This window comes from Rhinopithecus bieti, unplaced genomic scaffold, assembly GCF_001698545.2.
Source record: "Rhinopithecus bieti isolate Rb0 unplaced genomic scaffold, ASM169854v2 scaffold_1853, whole genome shotgun sequence".
Classification (NCBI taxonomy): domain Eukaryota; kingdom Metazoa; phylum Chordata; class Mammalia; order Primates; family Cercopithecidae; genus Rhinopithecus; species Rhinopithecus bieti.
This window is the reverse complement of record NW_016804151.1, coordinates 1,034,512-1,058,359: the sequence shown is the minus strand read 5'-3', so window position 1 is coordinate 1,058,359 and position 23,848 is coordinate 1,034,512. Positions and strand designations below refer to the sequence as shown.

General features: G+C 37.9%; 1 protein-coding gene across 3 annotated transcripts in view; it reads right to left on the bottom strand.

Moving 5' to 3' along the window:
- The window catches only part of DNM3 (dynamin 3), a 574,343-nt gene that overhangs the window by 405,785 nt on the left and 144,710 nt on the right, over positions 1-23,848 (bottom strand). For all 3 annotated transcript variants that reach the window (XM_017866907.1, XM_017866908.1, XM_017866910.1), the window contains exons 3-4: positions 17,370-17,519; positions 15,711-15,914 (exon numbers count right to left, since the gene is read on the bottom strand). In XM_017866907.1, the coding sequence (XP_017722396.1) occupies positions 15,711-15,914; positions 17,370-17,519 (354 nt within the window). The remainder of the gene's footprint in view (positions 1-15,710; positions 15,915-17,369; positions 17,520-23,848) is intronic.

Genomic DNA, 23,848 nt, shown 5'->3' with positions numbered 1-23,848 from the left:
ACTCCTATTCTCCCATTTTCTTTCTTCTCTTTATAGGAACACATTGCAATTCTTCAAGCTTGTCCAGAATCCATCCTTGAAACCATTTCATTTTCCTCAAAACATACAGATTCTTTTTTATTTCACTTTCTTCCAAGTATTTCACAGTCTGTCTTTCCAATTATTATTTTGCCAATATCCTCGACTCTGTTGCCCACTTTTATCTTCCATTCAACCCTCCCTGCAAAATCCTGATCTAAAAGCAATCCAAGTATTTGCCTCTTCAACCTCCCAGCTGCCGAGTGGTTTTGGGAATTACACAACCACTAAGCTTGGTGCAGATGCCCCGTGGCCTCAGTAGAGTCCCCCAGTGCTGCCCACTGTCTCCTTCCACGTTTCTCCACAGCAGCTGGTCAAAATGCATTTCTCGCCCAATGTCTTACACAACCCCCTTCTCTCTTAACGTCCTTACCCCACCCCCAACCCAGTTCTTCCTCAGCTGATAGTCTTGCTCCCCACTTACAGTGAGAAAATCTATGTCAACAGGCAATAAATTATTCAAATACCTCTCCAGATATCTACGTATAAGCCTCATGTACACTTCCTTACTTCACTCTTGTCCCAATGGAAAAAAATAGTTTTTCTTCTATTCAAGGTACATGGCAGCCACTCAAGAAAAGTTGAAGAGCAAGAAGGGAGGGGGAAGAAATAGAGGGAAAAGAGGAAGGGGAGGGGACAAGAGGGGAGGGGAAGATCCTAAAACTCAGCAATGAAAAATGGAGTTCTTACAGAAGTTTAGAAGAATTTCGCTTTTTTTAATTGTCATTTTATTTATACTGCCAACAAAATAACTATATGAATCTAGTTTAATTATATATTCTGGGGATGGCTTATAGAATTTGTTTTTATAACAACTTTTGAAACAGCTACTCCATTAATGGAAACGTTAGAAACTTGTGGTCACATCAGAATCCAGGAGTAAGATTTAATTGCAGAGGAAACTATTAATTGTGTTTTAATGTCCTTGAAATAAGAAAGACATAAGAGGACAATTATTCTGTAACACTAAAGTCATCATTATTAAACACTTTTACCTTGAAGAGCAATGCAACACATCCATATATTAATATAAAGAGAATTTCTGGAAAAAATGAAGATTCATATTACTAATTGGCAATTAAATTCAGAAAAAGAGAGAATATGTTTATCATCTTCTTACTTTTTTTAAGTCTTTTTCATGAACAGTGTTTCTTTTCTACATTAAATTTCTACATTCAAACTCCACAAAGAGCATCAGGGAAGTTTTACACTTCTTCAAGCAGCGTCTTTACAGTGACCCCCAGTGGCAAAAAGGAACCAACGCGTTAGAAATCCACGTCGAGGCCTTTTACACTGATGACAATAACAAGCTCCATTTTAACAGCACATTCACTTTGTCATCGTGCCATCACATTTTTCTTTTGTTTGTACTTTTAAAAAATCCAAATTTTACACACACACATTCACATTCAAGTCCTAAACATATTCTTCCTTCTTTTTCACAGTAAATTTTATAATCATACCACCTTATTTTCCCAATTAAATCAGCATATCAAAGAATATATACTTTTATAAAAAGCTTTGTTAAGCCTATAAAGCTAATGTGTTTGTTGTCATATTTTCAAATCTAAATAAGATTCAATTTACTTTTTTAAAGGTTAAAATGAAAGTGTTCCTTTATACTTGGGCAAGCCCATTTCTCAACATGCAGATAAGTGATCTACTCTTTGCAAACAAGCTGAATTATAACATGGCTTAGCGTTTGTCTTGTTCAAGCCCAATGCATAGTAAATTATCATTTAAAAGAACAATGAATTGGATAGAACTTGTAAAACAATTTTTTCAAAGACTCCAAACCCTTCAGTTTTAGTCTCTGTTTCTATTTTCTAATTGAGTTTATGAGTCTCACCCATATTATAAAAGCTCAAAACATATTCCTGAAGAAGTCAAAACACGGCTTCTATGAGTTACATACTAAGTTATTTTTTAATCTGATTTTTTCATACATACGCCTGTAATCCCAGCACTCTGGGAGGTGGAGGCAGGCGGATCACCTGAGGTTGGGAGTTCAAGACCAGCCTGACCAGCTGATTCAATACATGTCAAGTAGCATTTGGGCATTCAATGCAATTAATTAGCATCTATTAGGTTTTTTTAATTGGTCAAATACTTAAGCAAAGAATTTTAAGGTTAAATGGAAATTTAATTCAGGTGAAGAATAGGTGCAGAGACATATAGTACCTGGAAAATAGGTTTCCTCCATGAATTGTTTTTATTTTTGCAGTTTATAAACATAATCATTATATTCTGAGTGTTGACAATACCTGGATGTTTGAAGCTTCTGTCCAACTTAGCAGCATCTCTACCATCTCTATGACCAGACAGCAAATTGCATATCTGCTGTTGCCCAAGGTCAATGAATATCAGTTTACATCACCCATGGATTTTTAACATTTTCCAGATTTAAGAGGGAGACATCAAAAAGCAAATGCTGAAGGAGGTATGTAGGGACACACCCCCATAAGTCAAATTTAAAAGTCTGCCACCAGCTTAGTAGTTAATTCTGACCCAATTCATGAATTTCATCTCAAGAGAAGATGGTGCCCTCTTTCCCAGCGAGAGGTCTCACACTCCTCTTGGGATGGTTTTATACTCCAGGAAGACCTCTGGTCATGCTAGATTTAGAAATGAAATTCATTTGCTGTGAAATAAATCACCGTGAAAGGGATTTCCAGACACATTTGCCTCCCTAGTGAGGCCTTTGAACAGCCCTCTATTGTAGACGACAAGCTGGATGGGTAATGCTAAAATACTGCTGTGCTCAGAAGATAAAAGGCACAGTTACAGTCTTCATGGGTAATGAACTCATGATCAAGTAATCAATCAACACCACCACTAACTCCTCTGCTTTCCATACAGGAAATGGAATGTCTCTCAAGGGTGAACTGCTCAGCCAGGGTGTAGCAATATCAATAAAATAAGCAGATGTCAGCCACACTGCTAGGCACCTTGAGCAGCAGTGTAAACATAGTGTCTTTATTATACAATCATTAGGACCTATCAGGATAGGCAAATATTCAGTCATCATAAACTCAACACGATAAAAAGCTATCTCCCCACTAATCAGTTTATCAACTAACCTCATCTGTCTCCATGTTCTCTTCCTTTCCTACTATTAAAATGGAAGAATAATCCAATTCTCTTCAATCTATGGCCAGCACTCTCACAGGTACCCTGAATCTCATCCTCATTCCCCTAAATCAAGGACTTTTCTCACACATTTATCCTGTCTTTATCCCATTCTCCTGTATTTATCTCTTCTCTATCCTCCATCACCAATTTAATTTATCTTCTACATCATTTCCATCAACACACAAACAAGTTATAGTATCTCCCATCTTTCAGAAACATTCTCTTCATCTTACACTATGATTGTTAGTGTTTCATTTTTCTGTTTCCCTCTACAGTGGGCCTTAAAGAGCTGTTTATAATTCCTGTCTTCACTTCCTCACAGCCAAGTTTTCCTTGAACCCTCTTTAAGGACACTTTCCTACCAAACCCCTCTTATCAAGGTCACCAGTGACCCTCAACTGCCAGATCCAATGGTCAGTTCTCCACCCTTATCTCCATTGGGTGAAACACAGAAGTCTAGTTTTAATACAAAGATTGGAGGTGATGATATCTTGGACCCAGTTCAAGGTTGTTTTATTTCTGTTTACTACTGAATCTTCCAGCAGTGGATGGAAAGGAATCAGGAGCTAAGAATACGAGTGACTGAATGGACGCAGCTTCTCAGCATCTCTCTGGCTCCTCATAGAGCAGCATTTTAAGATTGAAGTCCAATACAGCCTGTGAGAACTGGGGAAAACTGACAAGCCAGAGGGACAAAGAAATATGGGTGCTATGTCTTTAGTTTGGGAGCAAGGCTGTATTACAATGTAGGAGAAATCTCACTCCCCAACACTTACTGACTCCCATGTTTCATTTCTGACTGTTATTGGGCTTCCTCACCATTCCTAAGTAGTAGGCCTGGTTGACCTGCCACATCACCCTCCTCCATCTCTCAGCCACATTTGGCATGGCCGATTACATTGCCCATCTTGAAGTCATTTTTCTCTTGTCCTCTGGAATGCCATAGTCACTTGATCCTCTACCACTTCTTCATCACCTCTGCTATTTTCCCTCCTATTCACTACTGCTAAAATACTGGAGTGTCCTGGGGCTCCATCTCTGGCCCTCTTCTCTTCTCTACCTACGCTCATCTCCTAAGTAATCTCAACTCAACTAGTCTCAAGGCTGTAGACACCACCTAAATTAATTTCCTAGGGCTGTCATAACAAATTACCACAAATGAGTGGCTTAAAACAACAGGAATTTGTTGTCTCACAGTTCTGCAAGCCAGACATCCAAAATCCAGCCGTCAGTAGTGTCATGCTCACTCCCTCCAAAGGCTCTACAGGAGGGTTCTTCCTTGCCTCTGCCAACTTCTGGTGACTCCTGACATTCTTTGGCTGTGGTAGCATAACTCCAATCTCTGCCTCCATCTTCACATGGCCTTCTATCTTGTCTCTCTCTGTCTTAAATATCTCTCTCTTTTCTCTTATAAAGACACCAATTATTGGATTTTAGGGCCCACCCTAAATCCAGGATTATCTCATCTCAAGATACTTAAAACCATCTGCAAAGATCTTATTTCCAAATATTCACAGGTATGGGATGGGGGAGAGGAGATTGTTGGGCCTTACAAATATCTTTCTTAGAGGGGTGAGGGGCATGGTTTAAACCTGTATACCAGTACAGACTGATAACTCAATGATTCATAAATCCAGTTTGAAACTCTGCTCTTGAACTGGATCCAATCTCTTACATGTAACACCACCACTTAGGTGTTTAATGAGCACCTCAGATTTTACATATCCAAAATAGAACTCTTGATCTCCCACAATATTTTCCTCTCCAAATATTCCTAATCTCAGTAAATGATACATTTAACCTGTTCCTTTGGGTAACCCTTGGAGTCATCCTTGACTTCTTTCTTTTAAACACATGAAGCAAACCATTAGTAAACTCTATCAGCTCTACTTTCACAGTATACCTTGAATCAGACAGCTTCTTCCCTCAGTACCATTCCTCTCTTATTCCAAAGCACATCACCTCTCCCCGTGCTGGACCTCTCTGATAGAATAACCTAACTGGTCTGCTTGCTTCTCTTCATGCCTGTCTTCAGTCTTTTCTTCTCACAGCAGCCACACTGACCTATGAAAATATCAGTCAGATCTTGCCTCTCTATTCTTAAAACCCTTCACTGGTTGCTCAGCCCACTTTGAAAAAATACAAAGCCTCTGTTGTGATCTATAAAACCCCACATGATCTGGGCCCTGTCTACCTCTCTGATTGCAGAACCAACAACACTTTTCTGCTGAGTTCCAGCCTCAACATCCTCCTTGCTGTTCCTGAACATGTCAAACCAGTTCCACTCTCATTCCTTTGTGCTTACTGTGCCCTTTGCCTGAAACACTCTACTTCTAGGTAGTCACAGGGCTTATTCCCTCACTTCATCAGTTATCTGCTTAAATGCTGCCTCTTTAGGCCATCTGTGTAAGACAGCATTCCCAATCAGTCTCTCTTCCCTTATTCTGTTTCATTTTTCTTTGCAGTACTTACTTTTCTTCATAACACCTGACATTATACTAATGGGTTATCTGTTATCTGTCTGTTTTCCCCATTAGAATACAAGCTCTAGAAGGCCAAGAATTTTGTCTTGTTCACCACTGTATTCCTGGTGGTAAGAATAGTACTTGACACATAGTAAGTGCGCATTCATTATTTGTTAAATAAATGAACAAGCAACCAGAATAATCTTTTAAAATTAATTAAAGCAGTGTAGCCATATTAAAAACTGATATGGAAAAGTGAAAATTACATTAAACCAATTGAAGATGATGTTGACTGAGTGCTTTGGGGAAGTAATCAAGAAGCATTCATGTAGTAACATAAGTGTGAACTCCTAAACCAATTGGTTCTCCTGGATTTACAATATTTGCTCTAGAAGTTTAGAGCAAAGCACAGTGTAACTTTAACAGTGTTTTCACCATATTTAGTACTATAAAATTTCATTATTTGGACTTCTTTATATATTTTTTTTAATTCTAACATGTGTTCATGATTATTCCTGAATAAAGTGCTTAAAACAGAGAGAAATAGATGATATAATGGAAAGAATTAGCACTATTGGCATCTGAGACAGGCACTTGTATCATGCATCTGCCTCTTGCCAGCTGCTTGACAGAAGTTCCATGACCTCTCTAGCTCAATTCCACCTACAGAAAACTGCAGTGATACCACCTGACTGGCATACTTGGGATTATAACATATGATACATGGTGTTATTACACAACTCATTTCACTTGAATTAATATATGCTGTGGGCCAAACCACATCCCCTAAAACATGAAAATGTTCATTTCATAAAGCTGATCATCCAGAGACTTCTGTGAGACTTTTCACACACAAGATGCCATGTAAACAAATAGCCTATTTTTTTAGAATGGTGGAGAAACAAGAAGATAATCAGAAACAGGTACTGAGCACCTGCCTAGTCTAGTGTCCTACCAGGTGGTACAGCACACTGAATTTACATGACTGACCAAGAGCGTTTTGCTGGCTCAACAGATGCCTGATAAATGTCTTTGAAGCAACAAATTAATGAACTAACAAAGGAAATGACTGAATTGTTAATGTATATGAGCAGGATTGTAAATAGCTGAAGGGTTCCTGTCCCATCTGGGGTGCCAGTAAATAAATAAATAAACAAACAAAATAGCTGGAGGAAGTGCTCCTTTGAGAAAGCACTGAACACTCTCTCTACGGCGAGACTGTGCTAGGAATCTTAGACTGCTCCTTTACTCTAAATCCATGAGCAGCAGCTAGCATAATCCTGAAGCAAATCAAGCCAGGCTCAGGAAAATCCTCCTTCTATCTCATCCCAGCCCCAACCTCCCTAAGACCTTCTTTCACCTATAGTTAATCTAGCAATTTGCAGATGAATCTGAAATTATGCTTACTGCATAACACATTATTAAAATATTCAAAACAATTCTATTATAATTCTATTTTTTGTATTATCAAGCCTCATTAAATCACATTGGTGTGGTAGTTTGAATTATGAAATATATGAATTATGAATTATGTGAATATGAATTATGAAATATATGCGAAATTATGAAATTGAATTATGAAATATAACTGATTGCTTTAAAGAAAAGCATATTAAATCTATAAGTTATATACAACAAATAAAATAACAAAGCCTGGTAAAGTTTCCTTTAATTCTTTTCAAGAGGAAAATAACTGCTAGCATTTGGTTAGCTATTTCGAGTAGGTGTTTGTTTTTTTTGAGACAAGGTCTCACTCTGTCAGCTAGGCTGGAGTGCCGTAGTGTGATCACATCTCACCACAGCCTCGACCTCCTGGGCTCAGGTAATCCTTCCACTTTAGTCTCCCAAGAAGGTGGGACTACAGGTGTGCGCCACCACATCCCGCTAATTTTTTTATATTTTTTATTTTTTTATAATTTTTTTATATTTTAGTTACTGCCTAAAATACACTACCTCTCAGAAGTCGGGGTTTCACATGTTGCCCAGGCTGGTCTTGAACCCCTGAGCTCAAGCAATCTCCCCATCTCGGCCTCCCAAAGTGTTAGAATTATGGGTGTGAGCCACAACACTGATCCAATTATTATTATCTTTATAATAATTTATCTTAATTATTATAGCAACCTTTTGAGGTAAGAGTTATGATAATTTCACTTCATTTTAGAGATTAAGTAATAAGGTTCAAATAAGTTAAATAACTTGCCCAAGGACACACAATCAGGATGTGATGGATCTGCTTCCAAGCCCTGTGTTTATTTTTATCTACATCATTTAATAAGGCAACTAGCAGAGGAATGGTCTGATGAAGCGGAAAAAGTACTGGAGGAGGAGGGAAGGGCTATACCATACGCACATGGTGTGTTTACAAGTATGTTATTCAACCACTGAATATATCACCTAGATAAACTTCCTTACCCCAAAATAGGACCTCACCCATACCAACCTCCAGTATTCTTGTGAAACTAAAGCAAAAGTAAGAGCACTTTGAAAAGTAAAAACCACTATACAGAGAAAAATATATTCAAAACATCATATAATTCTGATGGCTAGGAGTTTGACATTTCAAATTATATAACTATTCCCCTTGAAATTATACTAAAAACTTTTTTACTCAGTAAAACCATTTTTCATAAATGATGCAAAAGATGAGCTTGAACTTTGTCTAGCCACAAATTTGTGACATTCTACATATACTGAGAGAATAATTTCACATGAAACTTAATATAAAACATATATAAATATATCCCAACAATTAATAATACTTATTTTATAGAAGTTTTCAATCTGAATATTATTATGCAAATAATTTATAATTAACTTCTCAACATGAGCTGTCTTCCTAAGTATATATTCAAATATACTCAAATCCCATTTAAGTGAAAATTGCCTGTCTATGTCAAAAAGATTTAATTTAGTACAAAGTAGCTACTGCCTAAAATACACTACCTCTCAGAAAATGATAATTATGTACCTTGGTGGATAAGATTCTAATTCAGATAAATAAAGAATGAAGAATGGTCCTCTATTATCTAAATAGGTCATCCTGTTTAGCCAAGGGCAAAGTATCAAAAAAGATGTACATTCAGTGGTGAGAACAGGCCACTTTCACAGTCAGCCAAATCATTCCTGAAGACCAACAGGGTAACAGATGTCATAACCAGATTGCCCTCACCATCCCAACTCCAATGACTGTTATATGAAAAGTTTCTCGTTATTATAGTTGTATAGGACCAGAATGAGGAATATAAATGGGAATTCTGGAATAAGGACCTCTGAAAAGACCACTTCTCCATACGCAGTAAGAAAGAACAGGCAAAAATTGTTAAAGCCAACTGTTTCAGAACTCTGAAAATTAACCAAAGGCTTACAACAATCTAAGGAGTAAATATTCAAAAAAAAAAAAAAAAAACACACCTGGATTTCTGGCCAAGCACAGTGTCTCACGCCTGTAATCCCAACATTTTGGGAGGCTGAGGCAGGTGGATCACTCGAGGTCAGGAGCATGAGACCAGCCTGACCAACATGGTGAAACCCCGTCTCCACTAAATGCAAAAAATTAGCCGGGTGTGGTGGCACATGCCTGTAATCCCAGCTACTTGGGAGGCCAAGGCAGGACAATCACTTGAACCCAGGAGGCAGAGGTTGCAGTGAGCCGAGACTGTGCCATTGCACTCCAGCCTGGGCAACAAGAGCAAAAACTCCATTTCAAAAAAAAAAAAACCTGGATTTCAGTAAGAACAACAAGCCGTGTGGTGTTTGAACTTGCCCTGTGCCCATACCCCTCTCATCTCTACAGTAGTCTTGAAAACAAAAACTCCACAATCACGGTGAAAATCAGCCTAGAAACCCCTGAAGGGGACAGAATGGGGTTGGAGAACATCAAAACTACAATTTTCAGACAATTGTAATTATTTAACCTGTCTAGCAGTTCCCTAAAAACCCCCATTCACAGGACTTTTCTTTATTTGACCTGACAGAGCTTATTCAGTGCGAAAAGCCTCTTTCCCCAGAAAATATTTGTCAAAAATAATCAGTGGCAATTGTTCAACATCACAGGTCTCAAGCAGCAATAAAAATTGGGGCAAAAAAAGAAAAAAGAAAAAAAAAACTAACCAAAAAACTTAAAAGGGAAAGCTTAGGAATGAGATGGCCACAAAGGTCATTGAAAATTTTGTATATATGTACAATCTAGAATCTAGAAAGCTACATGCATGTTTAGGGTTTTGTGCAAGCACAGCAAAGACCTCAGAAGATCCTAAATTCTCACCTCTAGCTCACCTTCAGGCTCTGCACAGGCAGGAAGTTAGGATTAAGGCAGAGTTGTAAACTGCCTGTCTGAGCATTGAAGCCATACCCCAAAATGCACATTGAGAGCTTTGGTAAATGTTTAGAGATCTACTGGCTCTGGTATTTAAGAAAATCTCTGTCCTGACCACTAAAAAAATAAAGCTGAGCAAAGACTTAAGTGGCCACACACAACAAAGAATACAGACTTACAGAATTGGTTCATGAAAATTAGTAACCAAATAAATAGCACCTGCAGCAACAACATTAAATAGCAACGAAAACTGGGATGGAGAGAGGAATCTGGTTTCTAGTGCTGCCACATCACATTATTTAAATATCTCACTTTCAACAAAAAAAATTTTAACATATGCAAAGAAAGTATGTCCCACTCAAAAGAAAACATACAGTCAATAAAAACTGTCCCTGAAAAAGCCCAGAAATTGAAATTACTAGACAAAGGCTTTAAAGCATCTATTTTAAATATGTTTTAAAAACTAAAAAAAATTAATAATCTAAAGAACAAACAGAATGTATGAGAATAATGTTTCACCAAATATAGGATATCAGTAAGGATACAGATATTATTTTTTTTTAAAGAACCAAATAGAAAATCTGCAGATAAAATAACTGAAATTAAAAAATTCACTATAGAGATTTAATAGCAGATCTGAATAGGCAGAAAGAATCAGCAAACTTGAAGACAGATCAATTGAGATTGTTCCTCCCAGTCTAAGGAAAAGAAAGACAAAAGAAAGAATGAAGAAACATGAACAAAGTCTCAGAGATCTGTGAAAACATCATACCAACATACACATAATGTGATTCTCAGAAAGAGAAGAGGAGGGAAAGAGGAAGAAAGAATCGTTGAAGAAATAATGGCTGAAAATTTCTTAAATTTGATTTAAAAAGCATTAATCTACACATCCAAGAAGGTCAACAAACTCCAAGTAGGATAAACTCAACAAGATCTGTACCTACAGATATCATAATCAAACTGCCAAAAGACAAAAAAAAAAAGAGAGAGAGAGAGAGAATCTTAAAAGCAGGAAGAGAGAAGAAAATCATGTTCAAGGGATCTTCAATGAGATTAACAGCTGAATTTTGACCATGGAAGTCAGATGGTAGTGGGATGACATGCTCAAATTGATGAAAGGAAAATAAGTAAAAATTCTCCTTCAAAATTTAAGGAGAAATTAAGACATTCCAAGATAAACAAAAACCAAGAGAATCCCTTACTGACAGACATAGCCTACAATAAATACTAATGAGAGCCTTTCAGGCAGAAATAAAAGGACACTGGACAGTAACTCAAACACCCAGAAAAAACTGAAGAACACCAGTAAAGTTTACTACATAGTTAAACATAGTAGACAATATAAACATATTTTTGTTTGTAACTCTTTTTTCTCACATCTGATTTAAAAGACAATCTATATTATAAAGCTATAATTATATTTCTGTGTTGAAAGGCATGTATTGTATAAAGTTGTGATTTATATGACAATAATAGCACATAGGAAGGGGAGGGAGTGGAGCTTTAATATAGGAGCAAAATGTTGTGTATTATTGAAATTAAGTTGGTATTGATCCAAACTAGATTGTTATAAATTAAGATGTTAATTGTAATCCTATAGCAACCACTAAGAAAATAACAAAAAAAGTAAAATAAATGACCAAGGAATTAAAATTATATACTAGAAAATAAATATTTAACACAAAAGGAGACAGTAACAGAGAAATAGAGAAACAAAAAAACACAGGACATACACAAAATGAATGGCAAAATAACACACATGAATTCTATCTCATCAGTAATGACTCCTACCAAAACTTCCAAAAGTCTCCTCTTGGGACCACCACATATGGGATATAAAAATTGGGGGCAAGTAGGTCTGTAAATGGTGGAGCAGCACTTCTAATGATCCACAAAACAGGAGATTTATTTTAGGTAAGTTCTTTAACATTTACATGACAATTTCTAAGTGGCATCTAATAAAAATGAGCTTGTAAATAAGCCAAGCCTATGATAGTTTTTTTTTCTTAATCTCAGTTGACTTTCTGGAGTAGATTTGTGGCATAAAATGACACACTCCTGACTGACAGTCAATGCTGTATTTTCCTTATGCTATAACAACACATCGAATATACTGGGAATGCCATTGTGGAGATTGATTCCTTTCTGGCAAACTGATGACTCCCTCCACAAACATTCATTGCTCTCACCTAATGATCTGTGATCACATGAGTTATTATTTTAGGTCATAAATGAATCTTCTTTTGAAAAGCCTGAGAAATTAGATGTAGTTACTGTCCATTAATATTCCCTATGTGCACAACAGGGGGTAAAATACAGCATGAATATGTTAAACCAATTTTAAGAAATCATTTTACAAGATTTAATAGTTGCCAAATTTTTTAGTTTATATTTATTATAAAATTCATAATACACACAAATAAAATATTCTCCAATAGCTTTTCTTCTACTAGATTTGAAGTTGTGAGGATGTGAGGCAGGATATCTATAGCCATCTTGTCACCTGTGAAAAGAATTTATCTTAAAAAAGAAACAATTTCAAGGAGGCTGAACCAAGGTAGGGCAAAAGAGAAATCAGGGACTGAATGGTATCATTTGCAGTACTCCATGAAGCTTCATCTGGATTGTCATGTTGTGGTATGCATTTTTAATCTTCATCCCTATTCCGCAGCATACAACTACTAAAGTCCTTGGAATCTTCAAAGTGATAAGTATCTTTTTGTAGGCTAATGTGTTGGTAAGTGGCTGGCAGCTCCTGGATAGCTTTAGCACGTGGACTGGTCACTAGAAAGAACAGGCATGACCTCCTAGGAGGGATGAGGGGCTGAAGTTTAAGTTGATCACCAATAACTGATGACTTAATCAATCATGCCTACATAATGAAGCTTCCGTAAAAATCCAAAATGGACTGGGTTCGGAGAGCTTCTGGATAGCTGGACATGTAGAGGTTTCTAGAGGGTGGTGTGCCCAGAGAGAACATGGAAGCTCCACATCACTTCTCATACACTGCCCTATGCATCTCTTCATCTGCATCCCTTGCAATATTCTTTATAACAAAGAACTGCTTCTCTGAGTTCTGTGAGCCCCTCTAGCAAATTAATAGAACACAAAAGAAGAAGGTTGTAGAAACCCCAATTTACAGCCAGTCAGTCAGAGCACAGGGTAAACAACCTGGATCTTGTGACTGGCATCAGAAGTGGGACTGGTCTTATAGGACTGAACCCTCAACCAGTGTGATCTGATGCTATTTCCAGGTAAACAGTATAATAATTGAATTTAATCAGAGGATACCTAGCTGATGTCTGCTGCAGAAAAGAATCAATTGCTTGTTTGCAGTCAGAGAAATCACCACACATCTGGAGTCAGAAGCATGTTTGAAAGTATAGTAGGAGAAGCTGAGTTTGTTTTCTACATGGACTCTTCAGGAATGTGACTGGGCCGAACTCACTAGAATTCACTGATGGTATGACTCTCTCTGTCCCAATCAGACAACTATGGCTCAATCTCCTATGGGATAAGCAGGCTGTAAGACAGGAATGGTTCAGCACCATTTTTATGACTAGATTCCAGTCCCAGTTTATAATCTGACTCTTCCAAGCCACTGATGCTGTAAAGGGAGTCCTGGTGATGGTCCTTACTTGCCACCTGGAGCCTCTACCTGCTTTGTTACAAGACCCAGTTTCAGGGATGGTGGAGGAAACCAAGAAGAAAAAAACAGTTACCATTGCAGAATTCTGCAAAGGCCCAAGAACTGAAGAACCAACGCTAGGGTATAGAAGGAGCTGAAAATAAAAGAATTGACTGAAGGCTCCTAGAGGACACACCCACATAGCTACCCTTCCTCCACCTCAGCAGAGTACTGAAGACGTGCTTCAAAAGAGGTTGAACCAGAGGGACTCTGGACTCCAGAAAACTTTCAGGAATGCCATTATGAAAGCAGAGGATTAATTAAAAGTGTACACACTGAATAGTGAGAACCATCCTCCTCCCACTCCATCCCCTGCCCCACCAATTCTTGGCTCCAAGAACCCTAGACATCAGGCTTATACCAGAGCAGCTCAGGAGAAAATACTCTTAGAACCCAACAGTTGAGGAAGTCTCCTAACAAAATGGTCAACTCTCAGCACAGTTACTCCACGGGAAAACCCACTGGTCAATGAATCCCTCTCATGTACACAAATTAGCTTTTGGTGCTCCACTTTCATGCACAAACAAGTGGCAAAAGATCGACAAATATTTGAAAAAGGTCTCTAACATCAAAGACAGAAACAAAAACAATCAGAAAACAATGGACTCAGACAATGTAGATTACAAAAGAAAACCTTCAAAAAACTCTCACTAAAATCCTTGGAGGAAGATATTGTACTTGTGAAAACAAGAACAAGATGCTATTTTAAAAATAAAATAACATTCACTAAGTAAAAAAAAAAAAAAAAAATGAACTTTTAAAATGAATCAGAAAAGCAGAAGATAAAGTTGAGTAAATCTTGCAAAAGTAGAACAAAAGACAAGAAATAGATTATAGAAGAGAAAGACTGAAATAAAGGATTCATTCAGGAGTTCTAACCTGCTAATAATGAAGAAGAACTACAGAATACAAAAGAAACAAGAAAATTGGGGCCCAATTAATTATGAAACAAAGAAAAAGTTCCTAAAATTGAAGTTACACAGATGCATGCTCGCATGATTAAAGGAGGGGCACATCAACTGTAATGCCCTTCCGCATCACTTTAATTAGTATTGATTTATTTTTTTTTTTTTTTTTTTTTTTTGAGAATGGGAGATGGAGTCTTGCTCTCTTGCTGTGTCGCCCAGGCTGGAGTGCAATCGTGTGACCTCAGCTCACTGCAACCTCCACCTCCCGGTTTCAAGCAATTCCAATCCTCTGCCTCAAACTCCCAAGTAGCTGGGATTGTAGGTGTCCATCACCATGCCCAGCTAATTTTTGTATTTTTAATAGAGATGGGGTTTCACCATCTTGGCCAGACTGGTCTTGAACTCCTGACCTCGTGATCCACCTGCCTGAGCCTCCCAAAGTGCTGGGATTACAGGCGTGAGCCACCACACCCGGCCCCACGGTCACTTTAAACAGACACACACCGAGGCCAGCACTGAGGTCTCTGATGATAAACTGTCATTATTCAACTCAGAGAAATAAAAAGCTAAAACATCCGCCTAAGAAAGGAACTTTTCTGGATTTTGAGATGCCAGTAACAAATAAATCCCTGCTTTTATATATATTTGTTCTCAAATAATTATAAGCTAAATAATATCTTACATGCATTAATAGAGCTTCCTATTTTAAAGAAACAAGACAAAGTAAAAAACACAGAAAGACTTTTCGTTGGGAGTATATGCAGGTAACTCGTAATATTAGTAGATTGTCTGAATTCTGCTGTACCAGAAGTTTACTTTATCAACTTTTTAAAATACATAGCCCATGAGGCTTAGAAATGTCTATTTTCTTAGATCTCATTATTCTTAGATTTATATAGGTTTTGACTATATAAATTTCATTATTTTAGTAAATCTTTACTAAAATTATTATTTTTAATATTAAATACTGAATTTGTATTTAAAATACAAAAGGTTTAACAATATTAACAATGCCTAATTTATTTATAATGAAATCGAGTCTTGAGAATTTGTGTTACCTTTAAAGACACCAAAACTGCTGACACTTTAATTCCTTCTCATCTTAGTAGTCACACACTCACCTTGAGGATCAACTTCTTTAGCTAGCTTCAGCGCATCTGAGTTTGCAAGATCAGTGTTGGCTGGCGTAACAGCTAAAATCAGACAGTTCTCCCTCGTGATGAACTGCATAATCATTTCTCTGATCTGATACTCGATATCTGGTGGCTGATCTCCCACTGGCACTTTAGTTATTCCAGGTAGATCAATAAGGGTTAGATTTAACACTGTGTGGAAAGGATAAAAGAGTCTTACACCTTCAATGCTAAAAGATAACACAGAACCATTTGTCACTTAGCTCAGCTTTCTACATTGTGTATCTGAACAACTCAAACCCATGTGTGTAGAACAAAAAGCATAAAATAAAAATGGTTTTGCTAGTTTTCTCTAATTTTATGATATGATTGTGCTATGCCAAATGATCACTTTAACATAATTTGAAAGGCACTGATTTGCATGCCTAACAGTTTGCTCAGAAAGCTGTCATATCTGTAACTAGGGGGTTATAATTAAAACACCAAACGAAAAATGCATATGCTGTCTGCCAGTCTTGTACGTCGCCTTCAAGTGGTATAAAAACTCGCAGGGTAAGATTTGCCCTTTCCTTAAAAAGTATCATATGTTTTTTATAGAAAGTTAGCCACTTAGCCTAGTAGGAAGCGGTTAGCCATTCGTGGTGCCCTGAGTTTACTGAATTAGCTGTACGAACAGAGTCAGCAACAACATGACTGTAGCCCAACCTCTCTGTACAAACAATGTTGGCACCAAGTACCCTTGGGAAGTCCTAATTGAGCTTATGTCATTTATATTCTGTTTTAAAAGCAATAGAGCTAAGTAGCGAGTAAGAAATGAAAATTTGCCCACTAAAGGCCGGGCGCGGTGGCTCAAGCCTGTAATCCCAGCACTTTGGGAGGCCGAGACGGGAGGATCACGAGGTCAGGAGATCGAGACCATCCTGGCTAACACGGTGAAACCCCGTCTCTACTAAAATACAAAAAACTAGCCGGGCGAAGGGGCGGGCGCCTGTATGCCCAGCTCCTCGGAAGGCTGAGGCAGGAGAATGGCATGAACCCGAAAGGCGGAGCTTGCAGTGAGCTGAGATCCGGCCACTGCACTCCAGCCTGGGCGACAGAGCGAGACTCCGTCTCAACAAAAAAAAAAAAAAAAAAAGGAAATTTGCCCACTAAAAATTTAGTCAGCATAGAGGCTATTTCCCATCACACACACACATTATGGATTGGTTATCTAATTTATAAGTTTCTACCGATAGTCTGGGGAGAAAACTCAGAGCTGATTTCTCAGGAAGAAAATAAATAGGACTATATATGGCTGCAAGAAATCCAATAGGGGAGGATGCAACCATAGTAACATGTACCTCTAAGATTTCAGCAAAGACTGAAAAATGGAAGTTTTCATACATACCCTTCTCAAATTCTAAAAGCTTATGAAAATGAAGAAAAAAAATTTAATGACTAACTCAATTCTGTTTTTATTAAAGTCATCTCCTCCTCCCTCTCCTTAAATGTTCTAAGAGCTCTTTGAACCATAACATTAATGGGCAGTATCCAAAGGATACCCTAGAAAGCCAGCACTGTTTGTATCTTCTGTACAAATGATGTATGTTAATTAATGTAGTAAAAATGTTTGGGGAGAAGAATTTGGAATTTTATTATTTTACTTACCATGTGGGGAATAGACTCGTAAATTAATGGGTATGGAGGAAATGCCTTTATTCATTCCAGTCACGCGATCTGTTTCTGCTTCAATCTCATGGCGAACTTCATCAAAATCTGTAAATTTCTTTCCTTTGCAATGTAGAAACTCAGCATATTCTACAAAAATAAAACCAAAATGACACGACTTAAATTCATGCATTTTTGCCATAATTATAAAAAATGTTTCTTTAATTATAAGTCAAATTATCCGATATTCTCTCTTCGTCCCTCATGAACACCCCACAGAACACAGTAGTTACTAAGAATCACAATTAATACTTCAGAAATATTAAACATAGTACAGATGCTATAGATGCTAAATTTGCTAATTTTCAGTTGAGCAATTAAATACTATAACCAGTCCCTAAACCACATAGCCTATTAAATAATTTAAAGAAAATTTTGGCTGTCCAAATGATAAAGCAAACAATAGCACCTGATTATTAAAAACATTAGATCTAGGATATCTCTGAGTTATGTTAGCATTTCCCTCTTCAGTAGCACCACTTCATCAGGATGGAAAGTCAAGTTATATAAATATATCTTCAGAAGGTAAAATAAGTTAGGGGGAATCATTTGATTAATTTGTTAAAAATAAATAATATATGGAATCCTTTAGCTTAAAACATACTATTGAAAATACGACATCAGCTTGTATAAAGACAATTTCTCAAGGAAAAAAAGTTATAAAGTATTATATCAAAGAAAATATTTACCTGTAATCTAAAATTTTTTAAAAAATCCCTCAGCAGAGGGAAAAACACTAAAATAACTACATAAATAACAAAACTGGGTGTTTTAAATTTCAGTAACATCCTACAAAGTGTTGTATTATCAATTTCTATACCTACTTTGAGAGAAATCAGGTATATGAAAAACACCACAATTTAAAAGCAAAGCTAGTACAGTACTATTAGATTTTTTTAAATGAGTATAAATCTAACAGAGAAACAAACCTCAACAAAGATTTTAGTTTATCTAATATCTCAATGAAGAATTGTACCGCTAAACTTAGACTATGGCTAAGCACCTTGGACCCAAATGCCAGATAAGAGCCAGGGAGATCGAGGCTGCAGCGAGCCGTGATCATGCCACTGCACTCCAGCCTGGGCAAGAAAGTGAGACCCCATCTTAAAAAAAAAAAAAAAAAAAAAAAAAAGCCAGATGAGGCAATTATTGGTAGCCTTACTACCATTCCCCATCATAAACAGTTAATTTTCACTCTTGGAGATGAAACGTCAAGGCAAATAGCAAGAGAGCTGTCAGATGTGGTCCGTGTCTTCAAGTAGGTTAGCATTAACTCAAAAAGCTAAGGATTAGACCACTGAGAAAAAACATTATGCAGGTAGCATAATGTAAATGCTGAGCTGCCCTTTAAATGATAGGAAAGGTAGAGATAGAAAAGATGATTTTAAGTTGTGGTACCTAAAAAAGGAAGTGGGGTATGGACTGAATATTGAACAGTAGGGAGGATTTTGACATGTGCGGGGAGAAAGAGAGGTCTTTCAGAGAATCAGAGAATCTTCGTAGGTTCAACAAATCTGGCAGGTTGTCATCCAGTCTCTGCTTGGACCCATCCACTAATGGATAACGGAAACTTTGATCTCGTTGGAAAAAAACTCTCATTGGAAAATATTTATGTTTGGTATGAAACCTGCTTTCTTGTCATATTCCACGGGTCCAACTTTTGTGCTCGGGTGCTACTCAGCTGTGAAAAGGCCGTGTGCATTAATATGAGTGTCAGCACCCCAGTTTGTCTCCTTCCTGGGCCTTATACCCTTACCTTGCTTTGTCTCACCACTACTCGGGCCCTCTGGTGGCAAAGATTTCCCAGTTCCAACCCCAGCCACTCTGAACTGGAAAGGTCATAGACTCCCAAAGCGGACCAAAAAGTTTCCACTTTAATTTACCAAAGAATTGAAATGACCTAGTTTTTGGGATGTTAGAATGAGAATCAGAGACGGACTTAATTTCTGTCTTTCCTGACAACATGCATGGACATGAGTATTTCTCCTTCTATCTTAGTTTCTCTATATAATGTGCCACTTTCTGAAAAACAGCAAGCTAAGTCTCCTGAAAGCTCATTCCTCTAATGCCGGAAGTATACCCAACAGTAAAGACTCAACAGGCTGCAGAAATCTGGCCTGAAGAGATCAGTTCATCAAGATCAGGCATGTTCTTCTACACTTACCCTCATAGGCACTGTCTTTATTAGAATATAAATTCCCAGAAGATGGAGCCTTCATTTTATTACCCATTCAATGCTTAAGCCAGTACCATGTGAGTGTAAGAGTATATAGATAAGTAGAGGACAAAACAGTAAGAAAAACAAAGGAACAAAAGAAGTCAGATCCCAGAAACAAGCAAAATTACATGGAAAATTAGAAATAATTTAGACGAAATGGAACTGTGTTTTTTTCAATGCCACCTATTCCGTGGAAAATGTACCCTTGAGGACTTATGGCTATCACAACTGTTCTGTCATACAGTTCATAAGCTTCTGGATCAGGAACTACATTTTCAATCATTGCTAATCGATACATTCCAGTTAACACAAATGTGGACCTCCTTTGTTGCCACTAGATGGCACCTACTTGCTTTCTCTGTAGGAAACATGCCCTTCCGGAAGGGTGTAAAATCAATGCTATTTTCAAATTAGATTTAAATGAGTTCTCAAACTCTTGAAAATACTTTTATCTTGGAATCAAGAGATGATAATTGTGCAGGACCATCTCAAACCTTTGTGTATTTTTATTTTGTCAACCCCTTGGTCAATTTGCAGTGTCTTGTTGAGGACAGCGTCCCCCAGACAAATCCAAGGATACCTGTATTCATTTATTTATTTGATTAACATTTATTGAGATCACTCTACTTGCCAAGAACTGTTTTAGAAATTGGGATATAGTAAAGGGGGGAAAATAAGTCTCTAGGCTCACGAAGCTTAAATTCTAATCAGGTAAAAGAGTAAACAATGTGTGTGTGTCTGATGCTAAGTGCTATGGAGAAAATAAAATAGCAGGGGGATAGTAAATGCTTTGGGAAGGGGGTTGCCTGGTTATGTGGTATAGATGAGGAAGGCTTCCATGACAGGGTAAAGTGACCTTTGAGCAATGACTCAAGAAAGGAAGGCAGCAGGCCGTACTGTATGGAAGGGCATCCGGGCAGAGTGCCTAAAGCAGATGTGTGCTCGGCATGTTGAGGGAGAGCCAGGTCCACGTGGCTGGAGCACGGCGGTGTGGAGGGGAGGGAGGCAGGAAACAAGGCCAGTGCTATAGACAGGCCTGGATGTGGAGGGCCCGTGGACTGTTTTAAGGATTTTGATTTTTCTCGGAGTGAGACGGTAGAACATCTGAAGGATTTGGGGGTAAGAGCAGAAACATGCTGTGACCTTGGGTTTGAAACAAACTGTGGCTGCTGTGTTGAGGACAGACATGAGGACAAGAACGGCAGTTGCTATTGGAATTATTATTGGAATTATCCTGGGGAGAGCTGCTGAGGCTTGGACCAGGGTGACAACAGTAGGATGGTGATAAGTAGTTAAATTCTAATGTATTTTGAAGAAAAAACCAACAGAATATGCTGAAGGATTTAAGCTGGGGAATGAGAGAAAGAGAAGCATCAAGGATAACTTCAAAGAGTTTGACCTCAGCCACTAGAAAATGTTTGAAATAGAAAAGACTGAAGGAAAGAGGATGGGATGGGATGGGATGGGATGGGATGGGATGGGATGGGATGGGATGTGGGTTGGGACCTATTAAGCTTGTGATGCCCATTACACACCCAGCCAAGTTGAGAAAAAGCACTTCTGCTAAGGTTGAGGACCACACAGCTGAAGGAGACGCCATTAACATTCAGTCTTTGGATAGGTGTCTCTACTCTGAAAAATTTCCAGAAGATGGCAGTCATGTGCTTGAGGAAAGGGCAGCTTTTTCTAATTTGTATAAAAATGTCTTCAGGGCTAGATATACGCATCTTTTGTTCACGGAGAAGTCCAAGTGAGAGATATATATTTGGGAGTCATTCAAGTCAGGCAAGTGATGAGATCACTAAGAGTTAAAGAAGAGGTCAGAGTACCAGGCCCTGGGTTTTCCAAAGTGTAGAAGTCAGGAAATGGAGACTTAGAAGGTAGGAGAAAACAGTAAGGGGAAAACAAAGCAAGAAAAGAGGAGACCTATCCCATCCAACCCTGCCTACAACATGTCCAGTAACAGGAGGACTAAGAATGGATCTTAAAATTTAGCAACTTAGGATCCTTCAGCAGGAGGTTTAAGAGAGAAGAGAATAGACCAAGTAGAGACTGATAATAGAATAATTCTTTTTTTTTTTTTTTTTTTTTCTTTTGAGACAGGGTCTCACTCTGTCACCCAGGCTGGAGTGGAGTGGTGCCATCATTACTCACTGCGGCCTCGAACTCCTGGGCTCAGTGATCCCCCCACCTTAGCCTCTGGAGTAGCTGGGACTACAGGCAGTGTGCCACCACATCTGGCTAACTTTTATTTATTTTTTGTAGTGATGAGGTCTCACTGTGTTGCCCAAGCTGGTCTCGACCTCTTGGCCTCAAGTCATGTTCCCAACTCAGCTTCTCAAAGTGCTGGGATTATAGGAGTGAACCACTGTGCCCAGCCAACCGTTCTTTAAGGAGTTTTGTGGTAAAGAAGAGGAAAGAAGGGAGAGGGCAGTTACAGAGGTATGTAAAGTCAAGAGAAAATTTTGTAAAGATGGCAAATTAATGGCATGTTCATAGGCTGAAATGGTGACACCCAGGATAAGTGAAGTGAGAAGGCACAAATGCTGAAGTGATGTCTGAGGGGAGGGGAATAGGAGGCCAGAAAGAAACAAACAAACATGCCAGGGCATCCATAGGAACAGGAAGGAGGCAGAACAATGAGCATAGATGAGATGAATAGGTAGAACTAATGGTGGTGGGAGCCTGTGAAATTCATCAGGGGACTGTAGGCATTGATTATATTTGTCTGAGGTCATTTTATATCTTTACTGGTTAACTAGGTGGTTTACTTGTTAACCATTTAACCATCTCACTGGTTAAACTGTATAAGTACTATTATACAGTTTATATACTACTATAGTACTGTATAAGTACAAAATACATTATACACACACACACACATGCACGCTAAAAGTGATCCTAAATGAGTGACCTCAGAGTAATCACAGCAGGTATGACAATTTGGGTCTAATCCATGTCAATCACTGGGGTTCAGACCTGCCCCAGCATATCTGGAAAACCAATAGGGTAGGAACCACAAAATACTCTTTTCTATGGGAACCAAAGAGCTTCCTGGAAAAGAATTCAACCTACAGGATAGAAAATTCAGCAAAACCAGCTGACCTGGCTTTTCAGGAAAGGGCTACCTGTAATCCATCCTCTACCCAGCTCCAGAGATTCGTAGATCCATGTCCCCTTGTCTCTATGATGATAATTGTAGTTTGGGGATGAAGGAAATTCTAGCATCTAAGTCAGACTCTATAGAATGAATTGTACTAGCTGATCAATAGCCAGACCTTTTAAGAGCTGCTAAATGTGTGTCTTCTACCATGGTATACTGTGGTAAACTATGGTTTACCATATTTTTATACTATGGTGAACTAACATGTCTGAAGGTTACACAATCTCATCTTATAGTTTTGAGATACTTTCTTTCTCACAGAAAGGTACAATTTCCAGTGGCATGAACTCTCTTGACATGGTCTCAGTATTCCTTTCATTCTAAATGCTTCGTATTTGGGCACATGAAATGGTCTTTTCCTCAAACAATTTGAGGCTTCAGCCCAGCATCAATGTGAGTAGTCAGTGTATTAAATCTCCTAGCCACAAAGTCATACAAAGGATGAAGGTTATGTGTACGTAAGCATTGAAACCGTGATAATGCATCCGCGAAATTCTTTTCTGTTGCAGTATAACCTGTCTTATTGAAATTTATGTTTCATTTTCACAAAATAAAATTTCTGTTTTAGTTTCACAAAATAAAACTCCTAGTTTTGATTATTTTCTCTGTTTTACCATGTTAAAATAGCCTACAATTGAAGCAAAGGTTAAGAAACATTACTCTATCAAATAATGATTAGGGAGGAAAAAAGGGGAATATTCAAAATCAGAGCTATAACTCTATTTCATTTTATTTCCTTTTAAAACATTTTAGCACTGTCATTTTTACTGGTCATGAAACACAAATTATGCTAGGTTAAACAACTGACAAATTGTTTGGGGGAAGGATGAGATGGGTTTATGCTTGGGCAATGTTCCAATCATCTGTGAAAAGCACAGCATGACCGTAAGAATTTAAATATTTCCACTGTGCCCCTTCCATTGGGAAAAATATGTATATGTTTTAATTATCAAGATTAAGTAGAAAGGAATAATTACAGAGCACTAGAACATAATCTCTTGTCCGTCTTTATTCTAAGAATTGAGGTTCTTCAAAATT